General features: G+C 37.5%; 1 protein-coding gene across 8 annotated transcripts in view; it reads right to left on the bottom strand.

Annotated features, from left to right (window-relative positions):
- Window positions 1-12110, bottom strand: part of RAB27B (RAB27B, member RAS oncogene family) — a 147269-nt gene that overhangs the window by 13552 nt on the left and 121607 nt on the right. For 4 of the 8 annotated variants that reach the window (XM_086683028.1, XM_086683034.1, XM_025931269.2 and 1 more), the window contains 2 exons: window positions 3059-3230; window positions 1357-1442 (listed from right to left, as the gene is read on the bottom strand). In XM_086683028.1, coding sequence (XP_086539154.1) covers window positions 1357-1442; window positions 3059-3211 — 239 coding nt within the window. In that variant the 5' untranslated portion in view covers window positions 3212-3230. Of the gene's footprint in view, window positions 1-1356; window positions 1443-3058; window positions 3231-3775; window positions 3910-6746; window positions 6850-12110 lie in introns of those variants that run through there. The other 4 variants (XM_086683029.1, XM_086683030.1, XM_086683031.1 and 1 more) reach the window with 3 other exon arrangements.

Here is a 12110-nt window from a genome sequence, read left to right as displayed (position 1 = left end):
TGGTATTCCTCCCTTCCCTCATAGAGCAGCTGTCTTAAGGGGGCAGAGGAGAGAAGCCTACCATCATGCGAGGCTGACATATCATGTGTGAGGACATATGGGAACCACATTTTCTCATATTACTTCTTCAAAAATGAATTAAATTGGTCTATAAAACATACATCTTTGTGACAACAAAACTGACATATGAACAGAGATTCTTGTGAGGAACGACTTCAGAAGAACTAGCAGTGTTGAAGAATGTGTGTAAATGGAATTCACAGTCAAAAGAGCTAACAGAGAGGGCCCAGCACCTCTCCTGGCGTTTACACCCACGGAAAGCGAGAACACTTTGGACGCATTTCAAAAACGAAAGTGTTTACAAGCATAAACATTCTAAGACATGTGATGCCGGATTTGGAGGTATGTGCCTTCTAAATATCTTCTCTGACAATCCACAGCCATTTTTTATTTAATCTGATATTGAAAAGCTTCATTAGCTTGTGGTCTTTACCACGTGGAAACCTTGGGTCCCAAAGAAATATATTTTCATCAAATAACGGAACAGTACCTTCAGCTCTAACTAAACAACACTCCTGTCTACTGAGCTTCTCTTGTCTTGGACATTGTACCAGAGAAGATGCTAGAAAACCAAGCATGGTCTCTGCCCCGGTAATGCTGACAATTTTGTTGGGGTAAGAAGGCCACGGGTGAATCAATAAAAGATTTACCTTACTACAAGGTGGTGTATAATTAATTAACTTAATGGACAAAAGGATCAGTGTCATAGGAGTTCATAACAAGAGGGGATTTGTTTCAAGTGAGTGTTTAGAAAGGCTCCCACAAAGGAGGTGGTACATGAGACAGGCTTGGTGAAAAGAGAGGATCAGGGAAGGTGGGAAGGGAGGAAAATATTCTAGCTAGAGAGCAATGGTGTGACCCAAATTTTAGAAAACTAAGCCAGTCAAGTGGTACAGGACAGAGGAGCTGTGCAGAAGAATGGAAAGAAATGAGAAAGGTCTTACCCCCCTTTCCTTAATTCCCTCTTTAGGTTGCACTTATAATAATGTCAATTGCCCACCTTAATTTAATTAAATGCTAAAGAAGATTTTTTTTTTCCTATTAGAAAGTACAAAGACAACACAGGGATCTTCAGAGATTTTTGAAGATCTGATTTTTGAAATCATACCAAATACACAATGCTAGCTATGGCCAAGTAACTATAAACAATTTATTCTCATTTCGTGATATAAATGTCTATTTTGAAACCAGGAGAAGAGTTGTAGATCATCTGACTTTCAAGATCACGTATGGCATTCACTTTAAAGTAAGTTTTCTAAGCTGTTTGTAGCTAGAAACAAAGTAATTTACTATTACCGTTCTTGTCCTGCAGTGTCCCACAGCTGAAGATGCACCTTAAATGCTTTCCCTGATGATCCATTGGGTCCCTGTGCATTATAAACCTAAAAGATACAATTTTCATCAGTTGATATTACTTTGGATTTTGTCAACATTCAAATTCTCTGGGTTCACGCAGTATGTTTTTTCTCAATTACTATAATCAAAGTTCAGAGTGCAGAATAAATATTTGCTCTGTTTTTTTTCCAGAAGTATCACATAGACTCTCACTTTTAAATGTCAAGTACAAGTATGATTTTCAACACAATTTAGGCATACTGCAAACTTAAATTAGACACCTTCTGTCACTTCCTCATGGAGGCAGCAAACATTAGATTGAGGACCCAAGTTCTAGGTTCAAGTATCAACTCTTCATTTCACTTCTTTGAATCTTATTGTCTTACAGCAAATTGAGACCCACAATCTCTTCCTACTTTACAGAGTTCCTGCAAACCTAAATAGCACATGTGAATGCACTTCTAAAACAGTGAAATGCTTTACAAATACCTGAATATCTTTTACTGTGATGTGGACTTTCAAAATGACCTACCCACAAAATAGGCACAGAATTTCTTAGTAAGTTTACACAAGATATTTCAAGTCTTCCTTTAGTAGCCATTTTTCCAAAGGCCCTTTTTATTAATGTTTAAATTTTCAAAATTATGGCCTTTTGACTTCTTATTTCAGCAAAGCATAACAACTTTAACACCTAATCAGCTCTCCTAAGTATGTGTTAGTAAAAATGTTTAAAGGGAAAACTTTGTAAGGACTTCTACCTAGATCAGTGGAGGCATTTGGGAGCGGTGAAGCCACAGGAAGGGAGGGGTTAGAAGCAAGGTTAGAAGCCAAGACTACACTAAAATGTATTGACTTTCAGATCAGGCACAAGATTTATAAGGAACCATGAATTTAACTTCTCAACCACTATTTCCTTCCCCCCACCCCAGTTCTCAAAGAAAAGAGTAGACTTGTGACATCAATTGGAAGCCACAGCCATGTTGGCAATCACAAATACCTTGGGTGGCAGTAAATCTGGCTAAGCTTATGTGTCTATGCTACATGTCTCACATGTCACAATATCTTTATTCCTGTCATTAGTGTCTAGCATAGGAGCAGAAAGCAGTTGTAATTCTCACTTAAACTCCCTTATCTTGTAAAATAGCATGGACTGGTCTCACATTCTGTTCATAATAAGCTAGTGATTGATAGCTGAGTCTACACATAAATACAAATGCAGCAAGAACTTACAAAGCTCATATTCCAGCTATTTGCCAATCATCCTTTTATTAACTTCTCTCTTAAGAGTGGATAAATGAACACCACTGGTTCTTATTGAGAAACTTAACTCAGATCAAGAGTGAATGCTTTGGCAACCTGGATAGTTCGGGTTTTGAAAGATTCCTAGAGAATTCATAGAATTCATATAGACCCATAAAATATTTATTTGTCCTATATACTTTTGGAGACAAGTGATAGTGTCACTCAACATTTTTCTTAGCAAAAATGTGATTTATGGTTGACAAAATTAAAAATATTCTAAATTGAATTAAAGAGACAGGTTATGAATTTCCTGCAAAAAAAGACAGACTCTTTGCAATGCAGTAACCATAGCTCCTTAATTCTATTTAATCTGAGAAGGATCAACAACAAGGTTAACATAACAGTATGGGTCAAGACTCACCACACGTTTTTCCCGGAAGTCTATCCCTACAGTGGTGATAAACTTGGGATTGAATTTATTGTCTGTGTATCGATAAAGAAATGTCGTCTTCCCCACCCCCGAATCTCCAAGGGCCAGGAGTTTGATCAGATAGTCATAGTCCCCATCGGTCATAGTGATGGACTCGGCAGGCCTGCATAGAAGAGGAAAAACAGTAGGTTATGGGAAAAATTGGTTCCCCTTTGCCTTCCTTCAAAACACAACATAAATTTACATTGCAAACTTAAAATAGTTGATTACTTCCATTCTGCCAATTCTGAATGAGCTTGCACAGAGCAGCTTCAGGAGGAAAAGCACACCTACTACTATCTCACTCAGTGCAAAGCTTTTTACATCATGTCAGCTAATATGGAACAAAAGGCTATATGATTATATGACACCCACAGTAGCCACTGCCCCAGTGATAGTACAACTTAAAGAGCCACAGCCCTTGTTTTAAAGCCAGTGCCCTTTGGGACCAGGAGTATGGTGCTAGGAAGAGAAGAAGGTCACAGGAAACAGAAAAGCCTGCCCAAAATGATGCAGGTAGGCTAGGAAGAGATTGAAATTATATATGGGTAGTGGAAGAGAAAAGCCTAGGGGAACATTTTGCATCTAATCATGCATAATGAGCTTTCTATTATGTGCATGCAAAATATTCCTTTTTAATTTAAAAAATTTAACAACTGAGATGACAACCTTTAAAAACATTGATTTGAAATCATTTCAAAAGCAGCATCTAACAATCTTCTGTTTTGAAATACCAAAGCCTCTGTTCTCCAAAGGCAAATCTGTTGTATTTGGCAAATCTGCTGAATGTTTTCCAGACTTTGAAAAAGGAGAAAATCTAGGAAGAAGAATAGCTGTGGTAATTCTGCTAGTATCTCACCTACCTGAAGGAATGTCATTTGCCATTTTTTTTTATTGCCCTAACCTCCTTTACCTCAGTCTTAATTTCTTCTGTTACAATGGCTATGGGTGATGCCATGAGTAAATGCCAAGAACACCCGTGCTGGTAATACCTTTGAATTACACTACCACCTACCACACACTTACTGACATTTCCACTCCTGAGGTCAGCAAAACAATTTGGCATTTGGTAAAACTCTGATTCATGAGTTGCAGAAAGGGGTTTGTTATAGCCCATGTAAAGGAAGGCCTATAAAGATATTCCTAGAAAAGTATCTCTCCTATTATATGAGACAAAAGGATATTTTCCCACCTTTACAGGTCCAGAAAACATACTCTTCAGTTATGGGGTGATTAAAATTAACTTCCAACAACAGGTTACCCCATAGACATATCTGAAAATTGCTAGATAATTCTAATCATTTCCTACCTGTAAGAAAATAGTGCACATGTTCATCAATTCAAACAAAACTTTATTTTTTGATGGTGTCACTTTAGTTAGTCATCAAAACTAAAAGGTTTCATGTCTTTGGATAAATAATGATAAAGATGATAATTAGGTACTTAGCAAATCAGTATCGTTACATCATTTGGAAGATCGGCAAATTTTTTACATTAGAATTTTCTAAAATTTGAACCTTACTGCTGCAAAATCCTGCTAAATTTATTATTGATGGATGTTTCTTTAATTAACAAACTGTTTTTGAGTTAAAGTGTTTTGAGAGCTGCCAGTACCTACTTCGATGCTAAAGCTCTACTCCTCTATAATATGCTTTCTTCACTGAATAGGACTCTCACGGTGAATGTTGGCTGATGGTAAATGTTCTCTCTTTTTTGTTGTTGCTTTTGTTTAGTATCTATACAAAGTATAATCATGGCTCTGGAAGAAATGCTTAGCTTCCATCAACAGCCAGCCTTCCTTAATAAAAGGATATGGGCATCTCAAGTATTGACATGAAATTCTTCATGGGAAAATGTTTTCAGTGACGGTCTATAAAGCAGGGGTTAGTTCTGAGTTTTGATGGTCCTGAATATCTTACCAGGACTTTACAGTTGAAGACGTTGCTGTTCCTAGTCTGAGCCAAATGGGTTGCTAGAGGAGATTGCTGCCAGAGTAGTATAATTTCCCCCTATTTGGGAATATCAATGCCACCATCTCTCTGCGTTCTTCTCTCTTTCTCTCCCAAACTTGCTCATGTGAAACTCCTCTGAAGGATGAAAAAGTCTATCATTTCACCAGTATTACTGGGTGAAACGGTTAATTCTCTTGGGAAAGGTTAAATGTATTCTAACTGAGATATAAGTGACCAATGCTAAATTCTTCCCTGAGCACAAGTCTTGATCAGGGGGAACAAGTTAGAGCTACTGGCTGCCTAAATGCAAGATAAAGTTGGGGGATACTGCAGCTCCTGGAGAAATGAAAATAATAGAGTCAAGAAGATTTAGCAGCATACTGTAAAATTTTGCTTAAAGTTAGCTATGTTTTTTTGTAATATTTTCTGTGACACTGTTAGGACAAGCTTCGTCTTGAGCAAATCTATCTAAATATATTCAATATACGGTATCAGGCCCAAAGATGAAAACTTCTTCAATGTAATTTATCATCTAGTTTCTGATAAGGCACATGTATACTTAAAACTTAAAGAAGAAACTACAACATAATTTTACAAGATGGGGAACATGCTTAATTGATAAATGAGTCAAATAGTTGTGCTTTTAGTTCACACAAAATGGTAATCTTCATGGATTGCAGTGGTCTGCAAAGATTTTGTAGAGGAAGATGAACTTGTATTTAATCTTATAACAACGGGAGGACCTAGATATAAGGAAGAAGATACCGGAGCACTGCATGGGAGATGCCTTTCCACCTGTAGAATGGGGCTATCATCAGTAGCCAGCTACATGACCTACCACATATTCCTGATATGCAGTCAATTTGTCTCTGTTGTTGGTACATAAACTCACTTGGGGCAATACTGGAGTTGCCTCTCAGCCAGGTTCTAGTCCAGAGTGAACTGGCTAACCATGGATCAATTTCACTGTGGCCTACACTGGCTGTTTTCTATAAGTGAAGGGTTGTGCATATTTTGTGGCATTTAACAAAAATTCCACCCAAAATGAGTGCAAAGCTTGGCACTATGGAAAATGTTTATTTAGTGTCTCCAGCAGACCAGTTAAAGAAACTGACAAAGTAAACTCGGCATGAGATAGTTTGCCTCTTAAGTTTCTTTCGAAAATGAATTTTATTTCTCGTTTTTATATCACTACTCATATATAGTTTGGTTCCTCTTTTATTACCATGTGATTTTCTGAGTCTTAAAATCATATGACCTCAATATTCTATCCTTGGCATGGCAAATATGACACCACAAAGAAAAATTAAAGCCTTGGCAAGGTTTCCTTTTCCAAGAACTGAGCTAAAAAAAAATGATCTGGGAAGGATCAAAAAGCTGACAAGTTTAGCAGTATTTATTCCTGCACAATGATTGATGGTCTTGTCAGTTTTTGGTTCTATGGATCTAAAAGGAAAGAAAAAGCCAGAAGATTGCTGTGCTTCAGGAAACATGTGGACTCTCTACCATTATCACTACATCCCAAGCTATACCACAAGAACCAGGAGGTCTTTTCAGATATAGGAACTGAGGCATCATCCTCAGAGCCCTTCGTGGGATGGTAAGGGGATGGGAAGAGTGGAAAAAGAATTCAAAACATTTGTGAGGCTCTGCTTAATGAAGAGTCTCAAAGGAAGAGGGAAACCTACCTAAGTAATCCTGTGGTCTAGTCCTCAGTTTACAGATGAGAAGTCACATGCACAGAAGTTAGATGATTTGTGGGATGACAGTTTCTAAAAAGGAAACCCAAGACTGTTTTTTGTTATAATTTGAAATGAAAAGTGAGTTATATAGGTAGAAAGTAGAAATATTTTCATCCTATGGGGGAAGGGAATTTTCTCTGGTTATTGACAGGAACATGATTTTCAGATTTAGACTATCTCAAATGAGGCTGCCCCTAGTTTCTTTCTCTCTTTCTTCCCCTCCATCCCCCAATATGCATCATTCTTGTTCAACATAAATTCCATTTGCTCAGGAACTTAATATTCTTTGTCCACTGCTGGAGCCACAGGGTCCAGTACCATGGTCGGCATGTATTAGGAGCTCAGTTCATATGTGTTGAGTATCAGAGCCATGCAAATGCCATAATTAATGTAATTAATCTTTGAGCAGTTGGTGGACGTGGTGTCCCTCCAAGTTCAGGACATATTCTCCCTGCTTCCTCAACTGTGAGGTGAATATTTAGATTAAATAATAACTATGGTACCTTCCGGGTCTCACTTCCTGAGCTCATTTTTCTATTTTAACTTGCACAAGAATATAAAAACTTTATCAAAATAGAATATTTATATCTTCAAAGAAGCAGTTTCAAAGAACCCAGGAAAACAGAAAATACACAGGGACTATAATTTTTGGAAGTGAGATTTGTATTGGCAGAGAACGTCTAAACTTGTCAGTTGAAGACGTCACAGCTCAGAACTAGGCTTCTCTGTGAATGCATCCATTCACCCATCTGACACACTCCCATTGGCACCTCTTATTTTGCATGATAGTCTATGTGGCTCTGAGGATATACTCTCTTTTCTCTAGAGGGGAGTTTACCAAATGCTACAGAGATGTATGGATGACTATCACACAGACAGACTTACCCATGCAAACTTTGATGTTCTCTGCATGTGTACTGTTCTCTGTACTTCTCCATGTAACAATCTTAAAAATGCCATGACAACCTATGACCCTGTGATTTGAACTTACTAATGAAAACCAACTTAATAGTCTTAAGACACTTTGGAAAGCTTAAAACAGTAGACAAAGTATCAGTGATATCACTTTGTAGGTGCTTTAAATAAAATAATGCTGTCAAACATAAAATGGACAGATGTTTAATATTTCCTCATTCATCTTTATTTGACTGGCTTATATTGGGCTCCAGAAGGAACATCTTGAGATCTGGAATTCTCATAGCAAAAATTTCATTGTGTGAGTGATAGCCCATGGGTGGTTCTCATTGACTGACCTTGAAATTCTGCTTTTCATAACCACACTCCTGTCCTACAGGTTAAATTATAGACGATACTCAAGGACCTATGTATAGCATCTATGCATCAGTAAAACAGAACACATTTTCTGGAGGAAAGAAAGGTAGGGGTAATTTAAAACAAACAAACAAACAGAAAGTTTTCTTTAGTGTATTCTTTAGCATTTTTTTTTAATTTTTTTTTCAACGTTTTTTATTTATTTTTGGGACAGAGAGAGACAGAGCATGAACGGGGGAGGGGCAGAGAGAGAGGGAGACACAGAATAGGAAACAGGCTCCAGGCTCTGAGCCATCAGCCCAGAGCCTGACGCGGGGCTCGAACTCACGGACCGCGAGATCGTGACCTGGCTGAAGTCGGACGCTTAACCGACTGCGCCACCCAGGCGCCCCTAGCATTTTGTTCTTTTAGGAAGGTTTTAATTTTCATTCTGATTCTTCTTAATGACTATTTATAATTAATGGATGTGAGCCTATATGGAAAATTCAAACCCAATTATAAATATAAATCAATATCAACTTGATCAAACTGCCTTTACTTAAGCTGACAATGTGTTTTTTGGAGCAATCACATCTATTTTAAAAGATAAAAGTATCCATTTTTATGATTAAGGGATTCAGTGAAATAGAGATAAACCAAGAAGCTATTGAACTCTAAAGTTCAGCTTACTTACCCTGAAAATAAGGGATAAAAATTCTAACATAAGTCAGCTTTAACTTGATTTGTCTCTATTGATATATTATTCTCACATTCTTTATTATTCTCATATATTAAACCCACTTCTGAGGCAATAAATATTTTATGTGTCTAAATGGTTTTTTTTTTCTCAAAAGTCACATTTTTTGCCTGTTAGCTTCATTTTGTGGGAACTTTTGAAACTGTGTGGGTTTTTTTTCCTTTTATTTTCTTTACTTCTTATTACAAGAAATTTCAAACATATATACAATTTGAGGGAATAGTAGTATACCCCCATTTATTGATCAGCCAGCTTATAAATTACCAATATTCTTAGGTCTATACCCAAAAGAAATGCAAACAGATATCCACACAAAAACTTGTACACAAATGCTCATAATAGTCCCGAACTGGAAACAACCCAAATGTCCATTAATGGGTGACTACATAAACAAAATGTGGCATGGCCACACAGTGGAATATCACTCAGTCACAGAAAGGATGAAGTATGAACACATGCTATGACATGGATGAACCTTGACAATATGCTAGATAGAAGAAGCCAGGTGTAAAAGGTCACATAATCCGCGATTCAATACATATGTAATGTCCAGAATAGGCAAACTCATGGAGACAGAATTTCAGTTAGTGTTTGCCAGGGGATAGAGAGGAAGGATGGAGAGTGACTGCTGATGGGAAAGGGATAATGAAAATGTTCTGGATTTAGATAATAGTGGTAGCATATCTTTGTGAATGTGCTAGAAACCACTGAATTGTATATGTTAAAAGGGTAGATTTTATGGTATATGAATTATACTCAGTGGAGTTATTTTGAAAGCCCAACAAAGTAAGAATGTCGTATTTTAATTTACAAATCTTATTTTAAATTGGGGCGCCTGGGTGGCTCTATTGGTTGAGCATCTGACTCTTGATTTTGGCTCAAGTCGTGATCCCAGGATCTTGGGATCAAGTCCTGCACTGGGCTCTTCAATGAGCGTGGAGCCTGCTCTCTCTCTCTCTCTCTCTCTCTCTCTCTCTCTCTCTCTCCCCCTCTGCCCCTATACCCTACTTGCGTGCTCTCTCTCTAAAAAAAAAAAAAAAAAATTTAAAAAGATTAATTTAATTAATTTTAAATTCTATTTATTTATTTACATAACACTTATTTATTTTTAAAATAATTTTTTTAGCTGAGCTCCACTAGCCAGGTGTTAATTAATCCTTGTTTACAATAAAGTCACTTACTAGTAAGAATCATGTGTATTTGGATAATAACATCCTTCTGAATGGAAAGGGCCTGATATGCACTATATGAGCCTAATTCTCACATTTACATTAATTTCTTATTTATAAAAATCTTCCTTATTTGACAGGGTCCTGCTAGCCAATCTACTGAGCAAATGTGCTCACAAATCAGGAATGAGTAATCGAGAATCCCTGGGACACAGCAAGGCAGACTGGTTGTCAGGAGCCTGTGAAACAGCACCGCAACAGAAGTTGGGTGTGCAGAAAACCCAGTGGGTCCCAATGTTGGCTGAGCAACAATATTCCCTGGGGTGTTTACAAGTACAAACTCTTAAGGACTTTCCAGAAAGGCTCAATCGGAATCTCTGTAGGCAGGTCCTGGAACTCAGAATTTACATAATCCATTTCGGTATGACAGAAGAGCAGCCAGATTTGGAAACTGTTTTTCTCCCTCTTTTTTCACCTTGAGGTACACCTGCAGGAAACTATTCCAGAAGTCTGAGACTCTTAACCTCCTTCAGCAACTCAGTCTAGAGTAGAAAAACCCATTGGTCAAGAAAAGAGTCCGTTTATCTAATTTGATCTTGTTACAGTTGAGAGCAATTTCCTCCTATTGATTGCCATCTGTAAAGCTTGGCACATAGCTAGCAGATTCCTTCTTCTGCTGATACACACTATTACATGCCCTTACCATGGTTTTCTAGCTACATGTCATTTTGTTCCCTCACACACTGTACAAACTGCTCCCCTGACAATTAGGAGGAGTCCTCAAAACATTATTTACTCACTCAAAACACATATACTACATGCACTGAAGACAACGCATAAATGTTTGAATTAAGTAAATTAAGCTTTACAAATGTTTTGGAAGATTTAGTATTTGACCTGAAAAGGTTTTATGTTTGTCTTCATAAGGGAGCCATAGGGCTTACTTTTTATTAGAGAGTCCTACTTTTAAAAAAATGCTTTTGTGGGTCCTTTCACCCAGGACTTTAGGGGGAAAAATGTAAATTTCTTAAAATTCAGCAAAGACATTTCATGGAAAGAATCTTTGACCTATATCTCTTCCAGGACTGAGAAAAACCTTCGAGGCAATACAGCACATTAGGAAGTGTAAAACAGAGGTTGACATCTTCCCTGAAGCCATTCAGTGAGACCCAAAAATGGGTTTTCCCAACTTAATGGTTCTCAAACTTGGCTGCGTTTAAAACTCCATGATGACCACACCCTATTTCACGTAAATCTGACTTCTGATGGTGAGACAAAAGCATTAGTATTTTTTTAATGCTCTCCAGATGATTCCAGTGTACAGTCAAGTTTGAGAACCACCACACCATCTGTTCGCACTGAGACTCCTCACTGCCAGTGAATGATTCCTAATTTGAACAACGCGTGTAACCCCTAGTTTCACACTGTAGCTAACAGGAGAGCAGAGTGGACCCCATTCATGAAGACATATCATCTCCTGAGACAGTGGCTGGTTGGGAAGATGGTTCCTTTCCCACCATAGGTGCCTGCCTCAGTGGACCCACCAGCTGCAGCCACGGGACAGTTGCTTTCCCTTATTACAAAAAGGGCACACCATCCTCTATGACAGCAGTCAATCTATCTTTTTTCTTTGTAAAGTTATGTGACATATGGAAAACGTTGAGTGTATATATGTAAATTAAAGCTTCAACCCTTAATGTCTCCACATGGAAAAAAGATATGGGTTTAAGCTAAAGAGATGAGCATTTAATAAGATGTTTTCCTAAGTTTTCAGACACTGGCCTAATAATCTTGCAAAATTGTGATCATTTTCCAGCTGGCTGCTGATTTGATGACATCTTGCCAAACTTGTACTGCTTTGCTTCATTATCTGAGAAAGGGCATACTAATCAAAATATCTACCCACAAATTCTGCATCTCTGAAATGTGAGGAAGCCAAGTTAGATAGCATCTATGGGCTCACATATCTATAAAAAAAGAATGAGTTTCATGTTAACACAATTTTCTCACTTAAACCTAATGCTAGGTAACTCAGAACCATGTAGTTCCAAAAGTAAAAAAAAAAGATTAAAAATCCAAGGCTTCTTTAGGAAAAGAATGTTGGCCGGTTGTTGTTTTAAATTATATTTAACA

This window comes from Puma concolor, chromosome D3, assembly GCF_028749965.1.
Source record: "Puma concolor isolate L17-30 chromosome D3, mPumCon1.1.hap2, whole genome shotgun sequence".
Lineage (NCBI taxonomy): Eukaryota > Metazoa > Chordata > Mammalia > Carnivora > Felidae > Puma > Puma concolor.
Note: the sequence above shows the minus strand (reverse complement) of the source record. Positions and strands in the feature narration are given on the sequence as shown.